This window comes from Anopheles merus, chromosome 3L, assembly GCF_017562075.2.
Source record: "Anopheles merus strain MAF chromosome 3L, AmerM5.1, whole genome shotgun sequence".
In the NCBI taxonomy this organism is placed as follows: Eukaryota; Metazoa; Arthropoda; class Insecta; order Diptera; family Culicidae; genus Anopheles; species Anopheles merus.
The window spans coordinates 19211261-19239052 of NC_054085.1; the positions used below are offsets into that span (position 1 = coordinate 19211261).

The following is a 27792-nucleotide window of genomic DNA, read 5'->3' on the forward strand; positions in this document are numbered from 1 at the left end:
GTGGTGGTGAACACTGAAGAAAGAAAAAGGAGAGAGTAAAAACAAACAAACAAAACCGTTTGTGAGGTTTTTTGATACTGCTTTATTCTATCTTGAATTTCGTATTCCTGTTCTGCTATTTTCATATAAACCGTAAACATAATTTGCACATTAAAAATCGAACGGAGCTAAGCCAAAACAATTGATTTTTGTAAGATGTTTGTACTGCTATAAAAGTGTGTTGTTTAAATATGGTATTTTGCCTTCCCTGCATATAATCGCACAGCTTGGGGTTAGTTTACCAGAAGCGCGGCTACCTACTGTTTTCTTTCTCTCATTTGCAAATGATTGTCTTACCTCGTTTAGAATGGATATAATAATTAGAAGAAGAAAAAAAAGGCAAAATGTTAAGCAAACGTTTGAAAAGAGAAAAAAACATGCAAATGTCACAAAAATGGATTGAGAAGTATTGCATGTCTACAAAAAAGCATAAATATAAATTGCTTACAGGAAAGGAAATGCTTACAGAGCTACAAAATGCGAGGAAAATGGTTTCCTATCCTTCGCCTTCAGAAGGACAATGGTAATTCTTTTTTATTCCTGCGCGCAAGCATCTTTGCTGTTTATGGTTAAGCTTGTGCTTAACTTCTCGATTGCTTTCTTCAAGCAAATGAACTTACTGCTACTTCTTTGTCAAATCGCCTTCTAATCCTGAATGATAATGCAATAGAAATAGAGAGATAGAGAGTAAGAGAGAGAGCTTCGTTTGAATGGTGAGGACTTTGCCCTCAACGTTACACATCCCTTACGGTGAACACACGCACACGAACTCGACTTTCCTCGACCTCTTTATTCGATGCCCTGAAGAGCTCCTAATTGATGCTGGGCTTCACTTCGATTTGCTATGCAAAACGTACCAGGGCGCCAGTCAAAACAGGACAGTTCAAGGTAAGGACGAAACACTGCCGTGCCTTAAACGCTACACTAATACCTTTAATAATAATAGTTAAATCAAACAAAAAAGGCTTAAGAGGATTAGGCTTAAGTCTATATAGTCTTCTCCTTCAAACGCCGGTATCATTCCACTCATTGTCATGTTGTCTCTCTCCCATTAAATAATGTCCTTCCTACTCATTTCATTTTATCTCTCCCCCAGCGCTCTATCGGATCCGCTCCAGCCGGCCCCGCTGGTGCGCGGTCCCACCCCGAACACGTACGTCAGCAGGAAGTACTCCATCGGCTCGAAGTACTGGTGCAGCAGATTGTCCACCACCAGGAGCAAAAATTCAAAATTCTCCCCCACAAACTGGTGCGTGCAGGGGTGTATGTTGGAAAAGTACGTGGCAAACTCCTGGGGCGGATTGGCCCACTGGTAGTCGAGCTCGCTCGGTGGTTCCTTCGCGAACCGGTCCTGCCCGTAGCGGCGCATCAGCGCGAACGCGACGTGCATAAAGTCCCGGTAGGTCACGTTGTGGCGCTTCATCTCGGCGAGGAAGAGGGCGAAATCGGTCCGGCCGCCCGTATAGATGCGCATCGTCGTCAGGATGTCGGTGCGCCGAAGCTGCAGAAAGGATGCCATCTCCTGGCGCACGATCGTCAGTATGGAGCCGAGGTTGGTGGTGTCGAGCGTGGTGTCCGTCGGTGTGGCGATTGGCGGTGGCCTCGGTGTCGGTGGCAGTGGTGGTATCGGTGACTGTGAAGGGGGTGCCGTAAGGTAGGGCGATTGGCTTGCCGCGACGGAAGCGCGCCGGTTGCGACGCTTCGGTGCTGGTGGAGTTGGGAGTTCGGGTGAGGCGGTGGTACGCGATGTTGAGGGGGATGGCTTTGGAGCCGCTCGGGAACCTCTCTTGGAGCCGCCGTTTGTATTGGTGGCAGTCGTCGGGGGAGATGTCGGTTGGCCGGAGGCTACTGCACGATTGCTGGTCGATGGGGTACTGGGTGGTGGCATCATGCTCGAGCTGGCATAGACCGTATCGAGCGAGGGCATACTGGCCGGTGCATTGTGAGCAGTAGCAGAGGACGAAGAAGTAGTAGGTATGGTACATGGAGACGACATAGTGGAAGGAGTGGATGTGGTAGGTGGCATAGGCGGTAGCAAGTAACTGATAATGGGTGGCATCATTGGAAAGGATGAGGATGAGTAGTTGGGATTGACTGTTGGTGGTGGCGGCATACTACTGCTAGAAGTTGTTGAAGCGTTGGATGAACCAGAAGATGGATAGCTGCTTGGAGGTGGCATACTTCCCGGTGACGACATAGAGGAAGTAGAAGTCGTGGTATGGTATGGCGGATGGTTACTGGGAGGTGGCATACTACCCGCAGACAGCAGTGTACCAGCAGTACTAGTGGCCGTTGCAGTAGGGGAGCCCATACTGGACGGTGGATGATTGCTTGGAAGCGGCATACTGCCAGATGATGTCATTACATTAGGGAAAGGAGTGCCGTTGGAGATCAAGTGGTTGGAAGTTGCAGGATGGCCTGGGCGAGCCATACTCTCCGGTGACATGTTTGTTGAAGGCGAGCCTAGGGTCGGAGATCGGTGATGATTGGTTGGAGACGGCATACCTCTGCCCGGTGCCGGTGTAGCCGATCTGGCAGGGGGAGACCGATCGGACAGTGTACTGTACGGTGGGTGATTGCTTGGCGGTGGCATACGGTCAGGTGATGACAGCATCGTGGAAAGAATAGTAGGAGTAGCATAAGTAGTGATAGTGGCAGCAGCTGCAGTTGAATGCGTGTAGTCGAAGGGAGCATGATTGCTCGGGGGCGGCATACTGTTGGCAGTGTGTTGTGCCGCCACATTGCCAGCTGGTGGATGATTGCTTGGAGGAGGGGGTGCCATAGAATAGGCCGAAGGAGGCATGCTGAGGGAAGATGGGGAAGACAGATAAGCGGGTGGATCTGCTCTGGCCGAAGGTGGACGCTTTGCCGATGAAGCTGATGGAGCTGAACGTTTCCGCGAGCCCGATGCCGCACCCGGGGGCGGTGGCATTAGCGCGGCAGAAGATGGCCGTGGAGCTGAAGGATGCCCTGGGGCAGGGGTTCCGGCACGTTCCATCACACCGGGCCGTGGTGGTATCGAGTGGTTCATGAAGTAGGGAGTGTGGGGTACTCTTTGTGGCGATTGATGGGTTGGTGCGGTGGTCGTGGACGGTAAGCTTGTTGGGTGGTATCTGGAATGGGTGAAATGAGTGAAATCATGTTAAATTAATTAAATTAAACTCCAACAAAAAGGTTTACAATATTGTCATGAGTCATGACATACATTCAATGTAGCCTTGACAACACATTTTCCCATCATCCAATTACTAAGATGTTTTTCAACAGCCAAATGATATATTTGCATCACAATACATTTTCAATGTTTAAAGGTGATATTCAACGCACCACAAAGAACTGCCAAACTCAATCCAGCTTGAGGCGTGTTAAAAATCATGTGAAAAAACTGAAAATGTATTGTGATGCAAATACATCATTTGACAGCTGTTGAAAATCCTCTTGCAGGGGGTAAACAATGATGTGCACATTCGAATGTGACTTGTAACCCTGTAATTTCATCAGCATGATTTTCAACAATTCAACGGAATGTTGCCGTCATTTTTTTCACCGGTGTTTGAAGCCGTTGATCACCCGTTGACAGTTGAAGTGTTGGAAATCATGCAGAAGAAAAAAAAATTATGCAAAAAATGTATCAGAGTGATATGAAATGATAACTTCTTGCACGCGGTGGAATACAATGTTTACATTGTAAAGTAATTTGGAAAATCCTGTAGTTAATTAATAAGTATTCAACAACATAATTATTTTTAAAGCGTTTCTGAAGATTAAACTGTGTTAAGCTCATTAGAAAAATACGTAAAAATTTTTTTTTTGCTGAGCTATTTAACATTATTCTTCTTCTTCTTCTTCTTTTGCACAACAACCGTTGTTGGGACCAAGGCCTGCCTGTGGGTGTGGCTTTCAGTGAATTATTGATTACACATAACAGGATAGTCAGTTCTACAAATGGGGGCAAGGTCCATTCGGGGCTTGAACCCATGACGAGCGTGCTATTAAGTCGAACGAGTTTTTTAACATAATTTGTATTAATTTGCCAATCTAATGCAATAGAATAAGTGCAATTAAACAGATCAACGGGTAGAAAGCAAATGCAAGTTCTACCGCACAGTTTCCTCCTGCTCGTATGCAACCCGCACTACACGCGTTCACTAAAGCGTTTCCAAACATCGACAGCGTTACTGTACAGCGGTACGCGATTTCTCTCGCGCTCTTCAAACTCACTGGACTCGCATAATCGCTCCGTGCCCGCAAAGATGCAAAAAAAAGGCAAAGGAAAATTGCTGCACAGCGCAATAAACTCATTTATGGCAGCACAGCAATCGCGATACCCAGCATCCAAATATTTACGATGCCTGCATGCGGCAATTGTAGCCGTGTCGAAGTAGATTTAGTGGGGACGCTTGCACAGCACAAGCTTTAACACGATTGATTTGATCAGTTTGATCACATTTACTCACCCAGCAGCTGCAGAAGAAGGCGCGCCGCCGTTATAGAGCTGTGTAAAATTAATCGCCTGAGATGGTGCATTAGCCGATGCCGGTACGGGAGTAGCAGCAGCCGGTGCAGCAGTAGTGGAAGCGACAGGCCCGGGAGCCGTGGCAGTAATGGGCTTGACAAACCCGTACTGCGGCGGCGGATAGAAAGCGTTGCCCGGTGTCATCGCCAGCGCCGGATAGTTGCGATAGAGCTGCTCGTGGTGCTGCTGCTGCTGCTGCTGCCGATGGTAGCCGATCGCGGCCCCGAACAGCATCTTGCTCAGGAAGCAGTTGTAGTAGAAGTCGAGATCGGCGGGCGCTAGCAGATGCGGTGCCGGATAGCCGGCCCGGTACCACTCCTCGAGCGTGTGGTAGGTTTGCGGATCGGGCGCGCCACCACCGTGCGGCTGATAGTGCAGAAACGGCTGCAGGAACGGGTTGTGGTAGAAGGGAGTGCGCGGTGCGGCAGCGACACTGCTGGCCACAGTACCGGGCAGCGACGGCAGTAGCGGCGGTGGCGGTGGCATTACCGCGTTCCGATACGGCTGTCTGCTTTCACGGGGCGCACAAAAGGCGGATTTTCTGTGCGCAAAGGGGGGAAAAAGGGGAAGACTGTTAAAAGGGGCGATTCTGCGCCGAGGACGGTCAAGCATTTCGTCACACTTACCGTGCTGATTCGGCGGTTGGTTGGGGCGCACTGGGCGTTCTTTGACCGGCCATTGCACCGGGATGTGGTGTGGCAGCGCGTCTTCTAGCTTCCAGCGCTGCGCTGTGATCGTTGCCAGCCGGAGGACGCTCGTAAGGATTCGATCGATGGCCACGAAGGTGAGGCGGTAGACGTTCGTGCTGCTGTTGCTGCTGTTGCATCATCATCATCCTCGGTGCCGGTGTGTCCGGTCTCGGGCGGGGGACATTTGGCGGACATTGCGGAAGTGGCCGAAGTTCTGGCGGTGGTCCGGCAGGCGTTAGGCTCTGGTTCTGTGGCACGTGCCAATTGAAGCCGGACGACGGAGCGGCATCCTTTTTTGGCGATTTCTGCTGATACTGCTGCTGCTCACTGTTGTCCGCTGCATTCACGCATTCTGGGACAGTAGCAGTAGTATTAGGAGGAGGAGTCTGCAAGCTGGTAGGACCAGCCGGTTCACCATTACTGTCCCGCTCCTCGGCGTGATTGCCGTTGGCCATGTCCGCACTGTTGTTGTTTGGTTCCTTCGAGGACGACGACGCGGAGCCCGCATCCCGCACACAATCGATCACAAGCTGCCGCTCTTCGTCCTCCTCCTCCTCCTCCTGTTCCCCTGCCCCATTCACCTGCTTGTGCTGATCCGTCCGGTCCGGTGCGGGCGAGCTCGGCCTGTCGACCGGGTCGTAGTATATCTTCGACGGTGGCTGCTGCAGATTGACGTACTTGCGCGGGTGATACTTTCGGTGGCGTTCCATCATCAGCTCCACGTCGTTATCGTCGTCGAGGATTTCGATCACCTGCGGGTCGGACCGGTTGTGCTCGGACGACTGGGGCGAGTCGCGCGATGTGCGCGTTGCTTGCTGCTGCCTTTGCTCCTTGCCGGGCTCCATATCGCCCGGCGCTCGTATGTGGGTGGACATTTCAAGCTGCTGTGCGGCCAACGTTTGGACGAACTTTTTTCGCATAATTTGTAACTTAAAATCTGAGCAGCGTGAGAAGAGGGTGGGGGAAAAATTATGTTATTAGAGTTTTTTTTAAATCTCATCGATGAAGTTTAATATTTCCAAAACTCAAATCAATAATTTATCATTTGAGGCAAAGAGGAGCAAAATGGCACTGTAAAGGATAGGTTTTGCTATGGGGCAAAAGGATCACATCAAAACAATGGGGCAAAATTGGACTTTGGAAAAAGCATTGGACTGTAGGCATTGGTTTACAGGGTTTCCTAAGTCAATTTCCAATCCCAACAACATTTTTCATCGTTTGCAGGATGTTTTTCAACAGATGTCAAATATTGTATTTGGATCACAAACATTTTTCAGTTGCTTCACATGATTTTCAACACGCCTCAAGCTGGATTGATTTTGACAGTTCATTGTGACGTGTTGAAAATCATGTGTAAAAACAGAAATTTCATTTTGAAGTAAATACACCATTTGACAGCCGTTGAAAAACATGTCGGAGGCGGTGAATAATTATGTTCATATACGAAAGTGAATGTGAAGATCCTGTACATATAACACAGGACAGCTGTTGAAAAACATCCTGCAAGCGATGAATAATGTTGTGCACATTGGCTTGGAAAATTCTGTAAGCTCCGTTAAAAACTTAACATTAAATTAAAATAATTACTTTTTTTACATAAATCATGAATAAATGTCATGTGGTAGCATGCACATTCTTTTTTTTCATTAATGCAATGTTAAATTCTTACGAAAGCTTATTTTCGAGACGGTGAAAATTACATCGTTTTGAGCAAACATTTTATTCGCTAATTTATTCACTTATTTTGAAATGTTAGGTTATGACACGTTCATCATGGGCTTTAAACATTGTATTTCAAGTTTTTTTCAATCATTAGAAGTCATTATAAATGTGTTAATTTTCCAATGATGCAGGTGACCATTTTGTCCCACGTTCCCTTATTATTCACCAACCATAAAAGCTAAGCAAGATGATCAAACGCAAAGTACATTTTATGAAGATTTAGGTTGGGTTATGTAACTTATTAAATTCATATTGTGATTATTTAACTCATAACATAATTTTCGCAAAATAATAAATGATACTATAAAATTAAATATCCGATTACGATATTGCACAAAAAACCGAAATACAGCTACGAAATTGCCAAGCATGCATAAGAGAAATTACGTTAAATTTCTAAAATGTTTGCCTTTTTTAAGATCAATTACACTGTTAGCTCACTAATCGGCTTATGAAATCGTTCACAATCACATTGCACGTTGCTTGCTTAGCAAACAACGTAAGGCAACCAGCCCATTAAACATGTATACGATTTTGTATCGCGCGGTATGATTTGCCTTATCGAACGACAAATTGCACAGTAAACTGCTTTTGATTTTACTACTGTCAATAAACTATTCATATCCTCAACACACACACACTTAGACCATAATTTCTTGCTACCCAACACACACACACTCACTGTACACACTAACCCAGTTTTCTCGTAAAAAGACGATCGAAAGTTTTCACACTCATGTGGGATAGTTGTGGTCCAGCTGTACGGTGCCACGGTGCGAACGCACAATGTCCACTGCCGGGAAGGATAAGCGCCAACCGTCGTCGCCAACCGTCGTCCCGTCCGGTGTCATAGGAAGGTACTGCACTTTTGCACCCCCCAAAACGGTTTCAACCGAGCGTCGATAAAGTAAATCCACTCCGGCCCAAAGGTGGACGGGTTGTGAAGGTGCGCACCCGGGCGTATGGAATCTATATATCGCGCACCTACCCTATCATATCGCGCCCCAAAGATCTGACACACAATCCCTTCACAGTGCCGATAATACGCTTTCGCACGAGCCTGTGGCGTAAAGGCCCGGGCACGATTAAAACCGTGTGTGTGTGCGAATAAAAAAAAAAAGAAGGAAGGAACTAAACCATCGATAAGATACCAGCCGACAGTTATCATCAGGCTTACCAGGGTGAGGTGTCTTGTAAGGGGATATAACATTATTTATCTCTGCATTATCCTTCCGCTTCGAGGTATTCTATTTTGGGGCCACTTACTTCACTCCCGGTTTGGGCGTTGGATGGGGTGGATTTGTTTAAAACATGGGTGCCGTAGCTGCACCGAGAAAATAGGACCGATGGTGTGACATAATGACTGTTTGATGGAAGAAAGCTAAATCCGGAGCGCCTAGAGTTATGCAGTTTTGCATGCAATGTGTCATTTATAGGATATTTTTAATTCAGGAATTAATTGCTCGATACTTGCAGAAATGATTGAATTTAATGAATTAAGTCTTTTAAATAATTCATGTTAATTTCATGAACATTGAGGCAAAACATATATTATTATCCATATGTTGCTTTTATTTTAATTGCTATTATGAATTATTCGTTCATACAGAACATAAATTATGAACATCATTGAAAAGATCCACTGAGACAAAAAATTGCATAACTTGAGGCGAGAAAGACTCAATCCAGTGCGGGATAAATGTGAAGTTGTCCGTTCTTTTGGGACACTTTAAAACGTGAAGCCATGTATTTTGTAAACATCATTAGTAATTCTTCATATGTACAAATAATTATAAAGAGTAAGAGGTAAACAAATAATGATGCAATTCTTTATCCACCTATGGAAGAATGCGCTTCCCACCCAGATAAGGAATAAATAATATGTTTTTCTATATTTTTTGTTAAATTAAAAAAAACAATTGAATCGTCATGCAGACCATGGAGTAGATTTGATTTGTTTACAAACAAACTTAATTATAGTAATTATAATAAGTAAGTAAGTAAGTCCTAATTTACGCTAGAGACACTTGGTACAGTTAAGAACGTACAATTTAAGAACAAATTTTCAATTGTACCCACCTCCTCGTCTCCGCAATAAATTACTGTTCAGTCTTATTATCCGTAGCGCTGCAGCAAGCTCGACTCTGCCTTTCGACAGCTTCACTACCATCACAGAACCCGTTTTTTGGCAAACTTTCAAAACAACTAAAATCGCATGAAATTAACACAACAAACGTTCAAACGTGCTAGCGTAGTAGACCGTTCGCTTCTGTATAAACCCTACACACCGTCACGCGAATCCGAAAACACACGTGCACTCCACCACTCGACGACGGAAGCGGGAATAAAATAAATTCCATCCACCACTCTCGCGTGATCCGCAGCCGATGCTTCCCGTCTAATATTGATCACCTAGCAAAGCGTCGCGTTCCAACAAAGCGCGACGTGTCCTTTGCCGGTTGCCAACGGGAACCAGCACCGACCAGCAGCATTGCGCCACGTCAGAACGTTAGAAAAAAGAAGGTACAGTAGGATAATTGTCCCACGTACGGCGTCGGGTCCTGGCGGGACACGCCGAACGCAACGCGAGGACCTGACCAGCCTCAATCAGTTCGTCCTCGGACCGGGTACGACAGTGAATGTGGTAGTGAATTATTTTTTTTTCTGACGGCAGCAGATATGGACGCAGGGCTGACAGAGAATGTTTGTCGGTTAATACGACGGTTAAGCCTGATGAGGATTTTTTTTGTGGTTTAGTAGAATTATTTATCAGTTATCGATGTGATTTGTTGGCCACTTTTAAGTTGAAATTTCAAGCGTTCAACCCTGCTTTTGCGTGAGTGAGTGTAGTAACGCATTAGTTTTAAACCACAATTAAACAAATCAATATTTGAATTATTGTGTGGCCCACATTTTGTCTTACAAGTGGTGAGGATATCTACGAGAGCATGATAAATTAGTAACACGAAGCATTACATAAAGCAAACAGCAGTGAAGTACACTTGAGATTCGATTCGTGTAGGAGTGATGCGAGCGATGTGATAATCGGTTGTGATAGTAATCAGCAGGAGAGTTAGTCAGATGATTAATCAAGCAGCAATAGAAACAAAGAAAAGCTTTCATTTTTTTATTCAATACTTGTTCAATAATAGGATTTACTTTCTCATTTACTAATCTCATAAGGTTTTGGTTATTATATTCATATTAGAGAGATTATGGAGTTTAAAGCATAACTAACGGAGGTTAATGGTGCTACAAATGATAAGTTTTCTATTGTTTATAATCAACATTGATAGCTCAACGCAATGATCAGCAAACTAATAATTGATGCTTGTCGACATCGTTGGCCTTAATAAATAAATATTTAGATATAGCCGCGATGGAGACGAACAGTGGTAAGAATAAGGTTATTGCATCAGCACATATTGAGATACACCCGATCGGTCACAAACGTCAAATGCGGTTGCGATCAAAGAGAGACATAATCTTCAAAAAGATCGTTCAGGATGTATTGCTCTGATGGTAATAACATTAAAGGTACGATAAAAGACACACACGGTACAATTGAAGGATTCTGAATTAATGTGCAACTCAACAGGTTAAAGAATAAAACCAAACGTATGTTAAGAGTTCACTTATATTCGTCCTGACGGGATGAATTGCATTGACCGGACGCTATTTTTGATTGTTGCCTCTCATGACCATGTCATGTTTAACCACTTTTACTATCTCTTTGATTTTGACTCCTCTCTTAACTCTTTCCGTAACCGTATTTTTTCTTCTAATTCTCTTTAATTATTCTTCTTGGTTTTCATTTACTCTCTTTATTCTTTAAATTTATGATAGTCTCTACGCTCTACCTATGTTTTTTTCTTTAATTTTTTGCTAGGTCAAGACTAGGTTAGTTAGGCTTAGTTTTTCTTGAATTATTTTGTTTATTTGTTAGTGTTTAATTTAGTTTTAAGTCTGTTTTATTTAGCCTTGATGGCGGATATTGGATTAAATAAATGAAATGAAATGAAATGACTCTACGTAAACTATCCAAGGCATGTAAGATCATTAAATATTGGTAGCAATTAAACAGAACACAATCGACAAGCTATTCTTCAATGGCTGAGGGGAAGAATGTGTGATCTCATGGGAGTTTATGGTTCTTTTTGGATGCTGGATGCAGAATCTTCTCTCTCTCTCTGTCTTTCTACATACAATTATTGTATTTCCACTCTGTTAGAAGAATTGCACCTCAAAAATCGATCCATGCACTCAAAGATTGCACTACGTAGGAATCCATGTTGCTGTGTTTTACGACGTTTGAGGAATTCACCAAAAATCAAAACGGAGAAAAACAACCAACAAAAAGCAATAAAGCATCTTAATTCGGAGGATTGGCATGAAGTGAAGCCTCGCCGGTGTGCATCACATTGGTCAGTGTGTGATAATCGGTGATGGATCATGGGCGAGAAAGCCAATCCGCCAAGCCAACCATCATACTGAGTAATAAACCAATAAATAATTAGCGATTTTTCATTAGGGGGTTCAAACGCGAACGAAACAAATGAATTGCACGATTATGCGATCGTTTCATTTACTGTGGTGTTATTTTTAAACTTATTCAAGCGGTTTAACTGGTTCGGGATGGTTAGCGATCGCTAAGGATGCAGGCATCGGTTGTTTAGAAGTCGCTTCAGAATGTAATAAACTGATGATGAAACTGATATCATGAAGAATATGCCAAAATGAATGGCAATTTATGCATTAAAAAGATTCAAATTCATGATTTCAAATTATCACAAGAATCAACGTGGGTTGAATCTATGACGGGAACGACTCGACGACTATACCACGGAACTGTCGAGGGATGTTATTCATTCCAATGATTAACTATGCTTACAAGCACTCTGTTCTGTTGAAGAATTGCTTTGCCAAGTTCGAAAAAATGAACACATTTGAAATACTAAAATACTTTTTAAATACACTGACTTTAGATACGTTCCCCGAGACAAAAAGACAAGGTGCAATTGATTGCAATTGAAGCAAATGTTGCACGAAATCAATGCACACCTGCCCGTAGCGGGGTGAATGTTATCTCTCCCGTCAGACATGTGTTTGTGCACATGTATCGACCCGCTATCAGCCATCCAGAAGGACAACTAAGGAAGGACAAACAGTACCTACAGAGTAAGAGTACACCGAACGGGAGACGAGTCTTGTCCCTCCCGTCAGTCATTTACCTCAGGACTCTATCGTCTCCGTTGAGTCAATTAGTTTACAAAGAAAGCACAATTTACAAAATCAAACACCGCAGTGTAATCGGCCAATAGCCGATAATAGACGGGGGCTGTAGAAAACTGTAAACGCAAATGGCGCGAAAAAAAACAAGGTACTTTACCGAGCCGCACTTTTTTGTGTCTTGCCGACGCCGGGTGGGATCCCCTCGAGCGGTGGGAAAAAACGAGCTTTCGTACGTTCGCGCGGGGAATCACGCAAAAGGGAAGGCGCAGTAGTAGTAGTACTAGTCTCGATGCATATAAAACAGTCCAGTCGGTGGGCGAGATCAATCAAACCGTGTTCGAACAGTCGAGTGAACGGAGCAACTCCAGCCAGCTAAAGCTAGTACTACTGTGCCTTTCTTGAGCATCCTCAAGCCCTCAACTCATCATGAAGTGTGCAACGATCGTCTGTACCATTGCCGTTGTGCTGGCGGCTACCCTGCTGAACGGCAGCGTCCAGGCAGCCCCGCAGGAAGAAGCGGCGGCTTTGGGCGGCGGTGCCAATCTCAATACCCTTCGTAAGTATTATAAAACGCTTTGATCCTTCCGTTCGCATCCCTTCTTCCAGTTGTCCACTAACGTGTCCTGTGTGCTTGGTTTCCCCCCCCCATTAGTGGACGAACTGCCCGAGGAAACGCACCATGCCGCGCTGGAGAACTATCGGGCCAAGCGGGCGACCTGCGATCTGGCCAGCGGGTTCGGTGTGGGCAGCAGCCTTTGTGCCGCTCACTGCATCGCCCGCCGCTATCGCGGTGGTTACTGCAACAGTAAGGCGGTGTGTGTTTGCCGCAACTAAAGAACAAAAAACTCCCCCCCCCCCCCCTCGGGGGGACACAGCTTAGCATCCTGGGAGAGGAGGGTGTGCCGGTCCGTAGCAACCCCGAGCGGTTCCAAAGTTCCTACAAAAGTGGATGAATAGTTTACAACACAGGCTTGCATCGTTTCGTAGCAATTAAATCGGGGATTGAAAATTGCACAAATAAAACTGTGGCTCAAAATATGCTTCAAGTATTCATTCGTGTCCATGCATTGTGCATTTATCTACAGCATACGGTGGACAGCGTTTGCCAGCGGAGCCAAACTGCGCATCGAGAGGAAAGGACACAACAGCATTATGACGCGAGATGAAGAACTCTGCTTTGACGTGCGCAGCAAAAGGTTTCAAAAAATTGTACGCGGCTTAAGCCATAAAAATGTAGCTTCGTCTTCGACGATCCTTCCTCGGTGCTTGCGTTCTTTTATTGTTCAATTTTGTGTACCACTCTTGTCCGCTTCTGCTTCACGGCGCGCTTGGTAATCGCGTTTCCCATTCGAGCATTAAACTGTTCAATGGTTTCTTCACATTCTACTCAACACATCGATTCGTCATCGTCTGCGCTGTGTGTGTGCGCGGTGTGGCAGTAGTAGTAGTTGCTGCTGGTGGCATAAATTATCATTGGATCTGCATTCGCGTTAATGTGTGTGTGTGTGTGTGAGTATTATGCGTTTTTTTTGTTTATCTGGAAAGAATTACATCTCTTCGTGTGACTGCGCGTCAAACACACATTCGCGCACGGCGAAGGCGACGAACAAAGAACCGCATTGTGCATCACACGCCCAGTTCTGTGGCTCGCGGCGCGTCTGCAGCGACTCGAATGTGTTTACACATTACGCCGTGTGCGGGAAATGTAACATACATGCTTGGTAATAGCACAAATTGCTAACACAAACTGATTTAGCTCTCGGAGAAAGCGTACGGGGGCAATGATTGAAAGGACGCAGTTGTAACAAAAAGCCTCCGCGATCGCTGGAGAGCAACGTTGGTGGGGTTTGAATTACTGTGGGGTCATAAATGCATTATTTTTTCGGTACCGGATCCAAAAATAAAACTCAATGTTTAAAATCAAACGAAACACTCGGATGTTGTAAATAAGAGTGTGTTTAAATAACGGCTAATAAATAGTTTTTTTTTCTTTTATTGTCATACATCCGGACGACTGGGTGCATGCTTGAAAATCATAAAAAATCTTGATTCTGCTCACTTGTACATTCTACATTCAACTAATCTACTATCTCATAGTCACAAAGATAAATTTCACTTTGTTTGATACGTATTTCTAAATATTCCATTAATTCGGAACTATTTTCTAGACCCTCTTACAACTAGATCTGATGCGCAGCTGAAAAACACTAAAACAATCAATATTCTTATTGTTAATATGTATTGAGCAATTTAATCTTTTAGCTAAAATAGCACCTATGCATGAGCCAATGCTTGACCACGTTAATTTGCTAAATTAAACGATAAGAGTGTAGTGAATGAAATAAAAATCGAAACAACATTAAACTTCAGTTTTTTCCGTGTCACGTTTCAACCATTACTTGTAACTGCTCTAGGGATATTACTAGGGATGATTTAACACCGGTTGGTTGTACTGGGTGGCAAGGAGGAAGTGTTACACGTACTCGTAGTCCCCCTTGATTGCGTTGTTTGTCGCTGCTTGTCATACTTGTTGTCATTTTACTATTTTTCCGAAATAAATACAGTCAGTTTTCATTGCAGCTATAAAAAAGTGTGACTGATTTAAATAGTAGTAGGGAAGTCAAATCTCGGTTGCTGCTGAAAACGCACGCTGGTCACAACTGTATTCCAGAATAGGAATCAATTCCAGGATCTGAATTGGAAAGTATCGGAATCGATTCCAGGATCGGCTGTAGAATTCGAATCGGAATCGACTCCGGTATCTTAGTTGGCTCCGGAACCGGATTCGTAGTCGATTCCAGAACCGGATTCGGCTCCGGAACCGAATTCGGCTTCGGAGTCTAATTCGGAATCGGCTCTGCAATCAGTATTCGATTTTAGAATTGGAATTGATTTCTGAGTTGGAATCTATACCAGAATTGGAATCGATTCTAGAATTGGAATCAATTCCAGAACCGGAATCTATTCCAGTTTCGACTCTGGAATCAACTTCACAATTCGGATTCGGAGCTCCAGCATCGTATTCCATTCTAGAATTGGGATTGATTTCAGCACCGGAATCAATTCCGGAACCAGGATCGATTCCAGAATCGGAATCGGCACCGGAATTAATTCCAAACACTGAATCGGAACGGGATGGTTCCGATTCCTAGTTTCCACCACTACTTCAATACGAGCGATGCAATACAACAAATTTATTAACTTTTTATGCAATAAATTGGAAACTAGAAGTGGGTTTCAGTCGCAATAACGAGAAAAGTCTAAGCGTAAGAATCAGCATTTAATATCCCGGGTTTTAGTATAATAGTAATATAATTAGTCGAATTAGTAATACAATAGAATTAATAGTAAATATAAATATTAAGAGCGCTATTTTAAAATATTATGTGTATAATGAGGCTACTAAAAAAATAATAATCATTAAATAATTTGTATACAACTGATAACTGATTTATATGCGAATCAAGCACAAACAATGTGCTGTACAGTAAAGTGTTTTGATTTACGTTTAAGATTTGATCAGCTGATTGATTTTTCCCTATTTTGGGAGCCAAACTTGAGAGTTCAAAATATCACCTAACGATTTCACGGTCACGTTTACTCGAACACTGAACGAACCTTTAATTGTATATTACTTCATTAGATGTGCAAATAAAAATTTAGCTTCCCAGTGGAGACTAAGGCACACTAAAACCTGTGGCATAAAACTTTGAAGAAGATGAAAAGATTGAGAACAAATGTATGGATTGACAAATTTAATGAAGGATGAAAAACGAGTGGACAAAAATCCATGTCGTTCTCTAATTTCCCTCTACCATTGCACCAGCTTACACAAAAGTTCCCAAGAGTGCTGTCCCATCTGTGTTTGCTTCACACTTTACGTTTGCGCTATTCCCCTCTCGCCTTGTAATGGTTTTCGAACATCTGGTTGTAATACCGATTCGTTACATGCGTTTTAAGTCGGAAAACCTCAAATAAATGTTTACAAGCAGTGGTAGCAAGAAGGACGCTTCTCAACGATCCTGGAGGTCTTGGGCTTGTGTTGTTAGATTCATTAAAATGATATTGTATCTGTATTTGAATGAAACTCTATGATCTATCAAATAACACTACAATCACATTATAATGGCTTAACGTACCTTAAACAACAAACAAAAATTCGACGTTCTACGTCGCTAAACTGGACAGATTTTATCTGGCGTCAATTGGATCAACAACGACAATAAGGCATTGAGATGGTTCGGAATAAACAACTTAACACATTGCTTGCTCCATAGAGCGGACAAACACACACACACACACACAGCCACAACTCTTCTTTGATCACTCTAAACGCACCAACAACATACCAGCAACACTGACTGAGCAATACTGACCCGAAAAATGAAACAAACGCTCTTGTTAAAGGATTCGCCAGGCAGCCACTAAGGGTACCGAGTCTCGGGGTAAAGAAAAGGCAATCTGGATATTTTTTTAACTACAGGCACAACACTTAAAAAATAACCCAGCCAGGCATAAAAATCGGTCTCGTTTTTCGGGTATGTGTGAGGGTGTGTAAGCGCATGTATGTGAACATACTTTTCTCACCAGACTCTTCTGCACCATGCAGCATCATATTGTGTTGATGAGAGCAAGTAAAAAGGAAAAAAAAAAACATAAAATGGCAAATCAAGTTCAAAATAGTCATCATTGCTTCTTTACTCAACTGCATGGCGCATGTATCGTTTCCTTACATTTGACGATTCTATTCTTAACAAAATGCTTTCGATAGCACACTGATGACCTGCTGACCACCAAGTACGAAAACGGTTCATTCTAGTGTTGTCACTTTCTCCGCATATGTTTTGATAGGACACCATAAGCATCGTAAAGTAATTTGAAGCTAACGACCTTTTTCCCCCACAGACGCGTGTCGTGTGTGGCTATCCTTCGCTTCGCTTCGATGTAGAAGATTTGAACGCCCGAACACTTGATCACTGTGAACTGTGCGTAGCTGCTGGAATGGACTGTACTATGGAGCCCGCGTTTTCATAGCGCATCCTTGTAGCAAGGATATACATACCGGAAGAAAGGAATTATTGTTTTATGAAGTGAAATAAGGTGTAATAGATTGTAATGAATAGATTTTACACACTATGTTACACTGATAAGTTATGTTATTAATTTAGTTGTGTTGCTACGCATGTAGCTATCTGTTTATTTTGAGTTTGTACAAACGTTTCTACAACTGTCGCTCGCGTATGATATGATATAATGCTCAAATCATAAATATGTTACAGCGGCTCTAACACGGCTCAAGGACAAGAGAAAGAAGAAGGGAATTAAAAGTGTTATTAGTGCATTTAAGGTTGTGGAACATCTCAACCAGACAAAACCTGAACTTCTACGTTCTACGTTTGGTAAGATTCTAACTGGATTTGTCAAATATTCCGTATATTGTACCGAATGACTGTTATTGCAGTATGTTAATGAATAAAATCACATATAGTCAACCTAACAAAACTGGAAAATATCGTTCAAATCGTGGTGATGTACAGGGGCGGAATAACACGAGTGGAGGCCTTATGCGGCCACAGGGAATGTAGGTCTTTCTGCAGTGTTGAGCGAGAGATCTCGGAGTCCCACGCGGCCACTTAGTTTGCGTAATGCTTAATCCGCCCCTGGTGATGTATGGACATTTATAAGCAAAACAATTGGGAAGCTTAAACGGATTTTTGTTAAAAATTTCACTAAAACAATTATTTTTTACTAAAAACGTGGAAATAATACGGGTAATTATTCGGTGTATGTACGACTTTCTATAAATATGCATTGATGTCTTACTAAGTGATGTTACGGCCGTCACTCGGTCCAAAACTTCCATTCCAGCAATCGCATCCATTCAAAGAGTCCTTGTAGACTACTCTCCCAAGACCTTATGAGTGGTTGGCAAATGGAGGTGGTCAGAACCAAAGGATGTCATAAATGTCGGCTTGTGACCGTATCTGATGAATACGAGTTGCCTCGATGTTGAATGAGATTGACTGTTAAAAGACTTCATCTTGTGCAGTTACAGTAAGTTGTTTTGTTCTGAAAATTGCAACTCAACTGATAACGCTGTTCAATTTGTTCTGCGCCAAGAAGAGGACGATGTGCAGCGGAATACACCAATACGAGATACGGGGGGTGTCATAAAAAGGCCGCGAATAGTATGCCATTTTTTTAATACTATCATCAAACATCATTCCCACCTCTTGCGCATTCCAACAAAAATGCGACTCGCCAAACAAAATGTCTTTCGTAGTAGATAATTATTGCAATTATTGCACATTTAACGGCAGCTTCACTCATCTGTGAGACATACTTTGAAAAAAGTCACCCTGGCCACATGCTAGATGCTCCAGGCCACTAGTTACTTATGCACATTCACGTGTTTACACTACACATTTTATTTTATGAAATTTTAATTTGATTTTTTTAACAGTGATGTTTTATTATATATCATATCACCTGCAAGTAATTATTGTTAGTAATCAAACAATTTGTATACTTCATAAAAAGCTTGAGAGTTAAAGAGACAATAGTAATAATAGACAATGAGAACAATTAGTTTCCGGTTTATGTTCGAATGAACTCTAACCTATCTCTGTAGTCTACGCCAATCAAATACACATTTTCCATTAATACAACACTAGAAAGGAAGGGACAAATACTAGAAATGAAAATTGCAATCAGTTTAGAATTAGTGATTTAGAATATTATGTATCATGAATTGCACTACATGACACTCCATAAAATAAACCACAAACTAATCAATAATTGAGAGTTCGTTATCTACCTGATGAGCTGCAGTTAAAATGCCAACACGTACGTGAATTTACGCCATAACCAATGTAAATTTCAAATCATTTACTCTAGCTCTATCGTTTAGTGTTATGAGGCTCAATACGTTTTTTAAAACGGTTTCACACCAATGCAATGTAATTCCATCGCCCCCACATGACTGTCGAAAGCGCAACTTCACTGTGCAATGAGTTCTAAACGGTGCTACAGCCGAACAAATAATCAGCACTGAGGGGGAGAGGGAAGAGGTTTGTTCTTTCGCCTATTCCGGCCCTATTCGCTTATCTAGCATAAACGGCAATAAAAATCACAAATTCCGACGATTGTGTGCGCAAACAGACGGGCGTAACCCAGGCCAACGGACCACACTTCGCCACAGGTCCACCACCGAGTGACAAGTTTATTGGACCGCTTCAAGAATGTAAATAGCACTGCCGGTCGGTGAATCATAAACCGAAACTGCTTTGTCTCAAGCAGGAAGATCCTCAAAAAACGCCGTGATGCTGCGAGAAACCGGATTAGACGCTTTCGTTCAAATTAGGCTTTTCTAGGCATGAACAACGTGCAGCTCGAGGAAGAATTGCTTAATTATGAATCCTTGAATATCCTCTAGGCAGTTTGCGAAACAAGTTCCAAATGTGGAGGCCTATGGCCTATAATTGATGTTATTTGATACAAAACTTAAAAAAAATACGTGCTTGGAGCTCAAAGGATCTTTTTCTGTACTTGGGCTCTTTCACAATACTAGCCAGTTACTTAAATATGAAGCTGGCGGTTAACACTTCAAAAGAAAAAAGTGAAAAATAGTTTGAAACGTTGTTTTAAAATGTATTGAACGTATCATAAATCATTTTAAATATAAACATGGAAAACAAAAAGATTTAAAGACGAATGTTTCTTGTCAACGATCGTCTCACGAAACGCAACTATCAATTAGGCCTAAAAGATACAAACTTTTACGATTATCCAGGCTTCATTTCATTTCAAATTTCAGCTTTCTAACTTAATCCATCAAATGGATGCTTGTTAGAAAATGAATTAAAACAAAAATAAATTTTTCGACAATGATTTATTGAGATGGATACTTTATTTCTCGTTGAATAATGTTATGCCTTACTCGATCGGTTCAGGTTCCTCGGGCAAGTCGGGTTTGGTGGCTATCTGCATGTTTATGACCGTTTATGACAGGTCGGTGGGACCTAACAAACAGTTCCAATAAAACTCACGAAAGGATCCTTAAAGATCAAAGACATTATCATTTTTGTACGATAGGCTTTATTTCATTAATCAGGACTCATTTGGTTAATTAGGACCAAAAATATAGGCAGATTAAGAAGCTTCGTTATTTTTGAAAAATCAAATTAGCGGACGGGATGAACATTAGTATAACAGCTGAAAGGCAGAAACATGTCCCGGGTTGAGATATGGCGCAACAGCAGCCGTACCTTTACCTTTTTTTCTGATGTAATCTATATCTAGGATATATTTGGTGATAGCCAATCAAAAAATGAACATTGGATAGTCGATACAAACTTAAATTTTACCGCAGTATGGGTTAGTTGTGAATCCTGGGATATAACGACTTCACCACGGTCAGGTAGTCCCCAAGTAAAAGGAAACTCACCAATGTATTTCGTACTAACATGACGTCATATTATAGCCAGTAAACTAACACTAATTACTAATGACTAAAGCTATAGCAGAAGAATATCCTAATTATCTATGTTATCTATGTTTGTATTCTACGTTTGTATTCCAATACGTGGTTAAAAGGAACTGTCCATAAAACCTTAGCTAAATGAAAATGTGAAGTGTCTGACTTAAGCGTCCCCATCCACCCATACATCCCATAAAATGAAACAATTCCTCCGTTGTGAAGAGAATCATAACCGTGTGGGCCCACCACGCCGATTGCGGGCTACACATTTGAACCGCGTTGCTCAAAAACGTTGCTCACTCTTTGCGCTAGCCTGTATTGTATCGTCCACAGTTCGTCTGCGCGAAAGGAACGCATCGATGCTTACCGCCAAAGTCGGACACATTGCACTGCGAGCTAGTCAACCGTTTATATACGCCGGGCGGCGATCGGACCGTTTCGAGCGGAGACTAGCCGGGCTTGCTAGCAGTAATCTTATCAAACCGGGACTATAAGCTGGACGGGGTTTATTGATAAGATTACGTCTCGATGGAGCCAGCAGACCCTGGCGGGGCACTAATTCGCGCCTTTTGCCTACCGGCTGTTAGATGGGTGAACGTAAACGTCACGTGAAATGACATCGAGCACAAATGAAACTGTCACAATGCGATTAGATTGATTAGATTCGTAGTGTCTCCCCAACACTACCCACCGGTGGGTGGTGGATGCAAGATGGGGGAGGAGGGGGGATGGGGGGGGGAGGGGAATTTACTCATTACAGGCTGTATATTATTTGGCCGGAAAGGTTGACAATAAACTTGCTAAAAATAAAACCATACCGGCAAACAGCAACATACACATTCAAGTACCAGTCTGAGTTGGTCTGCCGACTGGAGAGCCGGTTCGTGCAATTGTTTGTAGCCAAAACACAGACATCCACCAACCGCCTAGCAGCGTCAAAGTCTCGTGACCACACGTGCACACGCGGTACGAAATCGCGCAGACGAAACCTCGCATCAGTGGAGGTGTGTAAAACTGGATCGATCGGCCTTCGGTCTGTACTCTCCTGTCTCGTCACATGCTACCCATGTGTGGGTAAGCAAATGCTAATTTTACAATTATTATGTTAAACCCGGCGAGCATTGGAAGCGAGCGCTGGAATTGCATGCACCGTGCACGCGGTGCAGAATAATACATGTTTTAAGCACATCTGGGCTAGCGAGAAGCGGTGGTGCATTTCTCCGACCGATCGACAGGAACGAACGCGTAGATCAATAGTGATCCCCGCAATTGCCTACCGGGGTTAAAGGGTGACGGATGTTTATCGACTCCTAAAAGCTAACACCAGGGCCCGATTCGCTTCATCTTTTACGATCGTCATCAGTGAGCAATTGTAGAGAAAATAGTTACATCTATTAGTGGACGGATGTTGCATGAGCTCATGAAAACACCGTCATCTGCAGAGAGTATCACCATGCAAATAGGAAAAAAATGAGAGCTATTTTTTTCCTTACACTTGTGCATGTAATTTTTAAATCGTGAAGTTACATGAAACCACTCAGTTAAGCTAAGTAAACTTCTATCAAAGTCCATCCGTTTAGGATAATTGGATAAACTTAGAAGAATACTACTTTACGCAGCATCTTTAAACACGGCTCATTTTACTATTGGATAGGATAATCTTCCGCTTTTGCTTAAGGTTATCAGTTCTTAAGGTTATCAGTTTGCTTAAGGCATAGAGCTTAATTCCTCAGGTTCGATGTAGCCCGATGACTTAAATATGAATACGGATACGCTCCGATAGTTTTGCTCACACATATCTTACTCATACAGTACAAGATAAATACAACTTCACAATGAGCGACCTGGTCGTCTGACGGAAGGCGCACGGACTCTAATAATGGGGTCCCTTCACGATTCTAGTCAGCTTTTTGTATGGAGTTTGACAGTTGGAGGCTGAAATCATGTAAACACTCCATACAAAACCACACACAAAACTAACCTGCAATTTTCAGTCTAGATTATTTTAGCCTCAAAGGAAGGTGTATGCATTTAGAAGGTTGATTTTTTTCGCATTTACTGGGCGACATTGTGGGAGACTTCTGTCAATCCCTGCATACAAATTTCATTACCCCGCACCAGCCCTCCACCATTTTTATACCGGAGCCCCACGGAACAGTTATGTCAAGTTGAGAGAAATGTCATTTTGCTCTGAACAACTTCACCTTGCCTCAAAGCTAGAATTAGATTCGAGTACCTGCTCGAAAAATAGCAAAACAAGGTGGTGTTTACATTTATCTCAAGGTGCATTAAAAAAAATCAGGTGATGGAATCTAGAATAAAAGTGTATGTAGTCAAAATTGAATATCACTTTTTGACAGGATGGGTGAAAAATTTTGTTCATACAAGCTTTCTGGAGGCTTGAGGCTTGGAGCGATAAAAATATGCCTTCTAAATTCATATACCTTGGGATAAGCCCTCCTGCATATTATACCCACTTAGATAGCTGCTCGAAAACTGCTATACAATGCAAACAGCTGACAGGCTGAAATTTCAGCCTACCAACTTAAAACGGAAAGGATCCTAAATGCTTCCATTTCCTCCAGAAACATTATTCCCCGTACCAAGGGGATCTCTATCCGGACAGGATAGTAAAATAAGTCTAGCAAACCAGTTTCGGATGAACATAAACTTCATGGAAAGTGAGACCCCATTATGATTTACAGCCAACTGTCCAATAAAGTGGCGTCCAATATTTACAGGTATAAGTGTGATCGATCATACCCCTATCGATCCCAAAAGTTTCATCTTGCAATATCGGTATAACCAGATGGATATAGCAGACAGTATCAACAAATTTTAATCTAAATTATAATTATGGGAAGCGGTCAAAATCAAACAAGAAAACCCGTTTACTACACGCTTCGCAGAATCATGATCGTAAATTTGGACCAATAGCATAAGCATTCGGAACCTTATTTTTATGGGAGCTAAGCGATCGCTAGACATGTGTAGTGAGGAGCTTGAAGAGCTTGAAGTGTACAACACAGTCGTTCATTTTATTACGTCGAAAGAGCCGCTTATTATTCCGAATGATGTGATTCCTGGCACCCTGTTGACGAGATGGTGGCTAAGAAGATCCTTTGTTGTGGAGAAGGCACAACCGTGAAGGCTTAGGAACGCGATAAAGAGCTGGGACTGGAAGTCTTCACCAAACGAAAAACATGGCTGATCGTCAGCATCAGTCGATTTTCGACACGAAGAGGAAAAGGAAGCGAATCGTATCATGTTGCTCCACCCCAGGAATACCAGGGTTGATATACTTCCCCGTCAGCAAGACGTGCTTAAAAGTGAGATTGAAAAGGGGGCGAAAGAGTTGGCCAGGGCCAGGGCCGGGCATTGCGGCATTTAGTGCCATAATAAAACTACACAGAGATCGAAGGAAAGAATGGAGTGAAGGAATAATATGTTTAAGCGTGATAGATGTTTCGGTCCACATGTATGTGTCTCCAAGGGCGTATTATTGGGCGGCTACACTCATTATTTATTTCAACACTCGTTGTTTATCTAAACTGATGACTCAATGTTCGAATTAGTCCATATTCTCTGGCAATTACAAAAAAAAAGAATGTTTCAAATAAAACGCATTTACAGACCGTTTGCAATCTGAGTGACTCAGTGTTGGAAGGACTATTTACAACCAGCATTTAGAACGCTTGCTTAAAAAAACTCAAATTCCCTTTCATTCGTAAGACGTTAGGAACACTTCTCTTGTGGAGATTGTTACTGTTTAAGGTCACAACAATTTCAAACTCTCTGTTTTAATCATTTATCCTTTCTTCTGGTGTTCTGTTTCTACTGCTGCTGCTGCTGCTGTTATCTTATTTACATATACATCAATATTATCAATGCTTCATTGGCTCGTGTCCGATATCATGGGTATTAGCATGCAACAAAGAAGAAGCATTTGATGTTAGCTCGCTCACAAACGCCGCACACACGCCTTGCATGAAAACGCTAGCTTCTAGTTCGCAAATAGTTCATCGCCCAGCCCAAACCACTGATAAGGGGCATACGAGAAAGTGGAAAAAAAAGAACATAGGTTTGCCGGAACGTCGCCTTTTTGTCGGATTTCTGCTAACTTTAAGAGTAAAGCACGTGGTCGACTTTGTCCGAAATTATGTTACATAGAACACCACCTAATTCTGATACCGTAAATTTTCTCTATCTATAATTTCACAAAACTCCCATCATGTCAATCGTCACAAGCTTATTCCAGAGAAAATTCCAGATGCAACTGAAGCAACTGTAGCATTCGCAGAAACGCTAAAACCCCTTCCTTTTGCAATCAGTTGCAACCGCGCAGATAATCTTATCGCATGCCTTCCTCTTACCTGTTTAATAATTGATCACCGACCAGCCATACCAAATGTTGAATGAATTGTGTCGCACAATGTGCTTATTTAATTACTGCCAACAACTGGTACACAACCTAACGGCGACCGGACTTCGAACCGGGTGGCACTGAGTAACACACCAAGGAGAAGCACACTTGTGAGTGGGACACGCGTTCGTTCACTAAATCATCCCTTTCGCATCCAACGCTTACTGAGGATTAACACAATTGTTCAGCACATCGGACGTCACCGCGAAGCATTCCCTGGACTTCGCCCACTTGTTAAGCTTGAGCTTGGATTAACTTCGCCTGCCTTGATTGCTTTGGTACATAAACTGTCTTGTTTTCTATTGTTATTGTTCACTCACAGTATTCACTTAAATCCTTTCAATTATCTAGTCAATGCACTGTGCTCTGTTTTAACATACGACCAAACTCTTCACCAATCCAGATGATGTCCCGTATCTGATGGCACATGCTCGTATCTGCTCGTGACGAAACGCATTCTTCAACTCCACGCGCTCGGTATGGACCACGATCGCCCTGCACGGTGGTGTGATGACTGTTTGCTGCTCTCGACGACGTCTTCCCCCGACGTCATTCTGCTTCCGAATCACAACTTTCCCATCAAACTCGGTCCCACTGTGCGTCCGGCCTGCGCGGGACTGCGTGTTTCGCAACGAAATCTACGCGCCTACTAAGCACTCTCCCGTAGGGCGGCTGCGGTAGCGATGATAACCTACAGCAGGGCCGCACCCAGCCACCAACCCCGCACTCCACCCGGGGTGCTGCTGTCCTGCCCTTGCTTGATGGTTTGATTCCCTCCTGTCAAGCGACCTGATAAGAGCCTTTTCCCTCTTATAAAAGGGTTTGCGTACGCAGCGCAATCGAATCAGTTCCGCTGGGGAGGTCTAGCGAGCACGTTGCTTCTAGCTAGGGTCAGCTAGATCCGGCACAACAGAGTGTCGAGTTGTAATCACTTCCCTAGTTGGACGAGCTGTGGGGACACATATTGACACAGGCAACGATAACGTCTATGTCTCTCGGGTCGGGTCTGTTTTTGCTGTTGTTGCGTTGAGGTGATGCATGTTATTGATAGGAGGAAATGGCTGTTGATCGTGTTTCACCCTTGTTCTTTTCGTCACAAAAAAGAACCACCCCACACAAGATCAACTGCGAAACGCAGATGTGTGACAAGTGTTTTGACGTCGATTTTTGGGCTTCTGTTTGAATATGGTACGTGCGCACGTACGTACATACGTACGACTAGCACTAGCACTTGTTATGTTCACCGGCAAATACACACTTGGTTCGCATTGAGAACACACCCTGTTAGTAGGAGTTCTAGCAACGGAACCGCACCGTTTTTGCTGCGCTCATCGTAATCGGAGCCTGGCCCACATTCTACTGACTCATCGAATACCACACGCTGCTGACTGATCGGAGCACGCTTTCTTCTAAACGGTTTTTGCGGGCCACTGTACCCCGTCACTGCAGAAAGACACAGGCACACACACACACATATACACTTGCGTGTGTACTACGAGAAGACTGCGCCCGTTCTCCACGCTGTTTCGAAGGCAAATGATCGGAGGAGCTCAAGTGATGCTTACGATAAGGGTGAAGATTCTCCCAGTACTAGCGGCAGCGTTGCAGGAAATACGGACACGATCCGTTTTGGTTTCAAGCCCCCCAACACACACTCTCTCTCTCACTAATCTAATTCCTGTCGGGGTTGAAGAGATAGAGAGAGCAATACTTTTCGCTCTCCGAACGGCTCGATTCCTTCTCCCTTTCGCCGATCAGCGTATGTGCTTAGCTCACTAAGCCGGGTACGCGCAGCTTAAGCCCTGGTTGTCGGAGAGAACCAAGCGAGAGTATAGCACACGTTGCGAGAAAATGAGACAACTAGAGAGAGGGAACAATTTTCCAGCCATATGCAGGGTTCTTAGCTCGTTTTACCAATGTCCTTTAACAATTTCTCATTGCTATCCAGCAATACGAGGTACTTTTTTCAAGCAAAAAGTATTTAAAAGTGCCTGTTGATTGCTAATCTTGCTTCGTATTTCTCTTAAGATTGTTTATAAACTGCAATATTTCTGCAAGAAATTAAAAAAATTATTTTGGACGGCGATGGAATACGCCTTACGAGCCTTTTTTTAGTCTTCTCAAATGTTAAGCTTTTCATCGCTTTTTTAATCAGATCAAGCATAATAAGAAACTGGAGCGTTCCACCTTAATGTTGGTTTTTCCAATACGAATTCAATCCTTTCTTGAAAAAATCCAATTATGATTATCGCAGGAAGAAAAGGCTCGGATATTATCAATTATAATTATAAATTATCAATAATTTATAATTACAAACATTCTTATGATGATTGAAACATTGCTCACCAATATTAACACTCTGCTTATCGATCGAAACATATCTGACAAAACAAAAATGTTGTTTTTTTTCTATAATTCGAGTTTCTATTATCAATTGTCAATTTGTATATGCAATCTTCTTTTAAACCCCTGTCGTAGGTAAATAAGGCAAGAACGACTGCCGATTCTTTCGTACTCTGAGGCCGCCACAACCACTCTGAACTTGGAACACCCGTCACACACTAGCCGTGGAAGGTACGATCGATGGGTTTCTTGTACCTATTTTTTGACGACCAGACGAAATAAACAGAAAAACATGCAAAGTAAACAGTAACCCGATTCTTGCCCGGACTTACTCATCCGCTCAAGGCAG

The 27792-nt window shown here is 43.0% G+C and overlaps 2 protein-coding genes across 3 annotated transcripts; one reads left to right on the forward strand and one right to left on the reverse strand.

The window, feature by feature from the left end:
* Positions 1-101: 101 nt before the first annotated feature.
* On the reverse strand, positions 102-27326 carry LOC121600144 (nascent polypeptide-associated complex subunit alpha, muscle-specific form-like). Of its 2 annotated transcripts, none has more exons than XM_041928472.1 (4): positions 25051-27326; positions 5182-6181; positions 4497-5096; positions 102-3152 (listed from the first exon to the last, which is right to left on the reverse strand). In XM_041928472.1, exons 2-4 carry the CDS (start codon positions 6162-6164, stop codon positions 1121-1123), a joined length of 3615 nt encoding a protein of 1204 aa, XP_041784406.1. In that variant the 5' UTR covers positions 6165-6181; positions 25051-27326; the 3' UTR covers positions 102-1120. The 2 variants fall into 2 exon arrangements, with proteins under 2 accessions (XP_041784406.1, XP_041784405.1); XM_041928471.1 differs by lacking the exon at positions 25051-27326 and adding an exon at positions 7662-8239.
* LOC121600147 (defensin) lies at positions 12516-13247 on the forward strand. Its single transcript, XM_041928476.1, has 2 exons — positions 12516-12754; positions 12851-13247. Exons 1-2 carry the CDS (start codon positions 12625-12627, stop codon positions 13030-13032), a joined length of 312 nt encoding a protein of 103 aa, XP_041784410.1. The 5' UTR covers positions 12516-12624; the 3' UTR covers positions 13033-13247.
* Positions 27327-27792: the final 466 nt, after the last annotated feature.

Bases quoted from the DNA above. Each gene is read 5' to 3' on its own strand.
- LOC121600147 (XM_041928476.1), top strand. From the start codon at position 12,625: ATGAAGTGTGCAACGATCGTCTGTACCATTGCCGTTGTGCTGGCGGCT. The intron at 12,755-12,850 runs GTAAGTATTATA...CCCCCCCATTAG, and splicing joins TGCCAATCTCAATACCCTTC to TGGACGAACTGCCCGAGGAA.
- LOC121600144 (XM_041928471.1), bottom strand. From the start codon at position 7,704: ATGAGTGTGAAAACTTTCGATCGTCTTTTTACGAGAAAACTGG. The intron at 6,182-7,661 runs GTTAGTGTGTAC...CACGCTGCTCAG, and splicing joins TCTTTTTACGAGAAAACTGG to ATTTTAAGTTACAAATTATG. The intron at 3,153-4,496 runs GTGAGTAAATGT...CACCCATTCCAG, and splicing joins CCTTCTTCTGCAGCTGCTGG to ATACCACCCAACAAGCTTAC.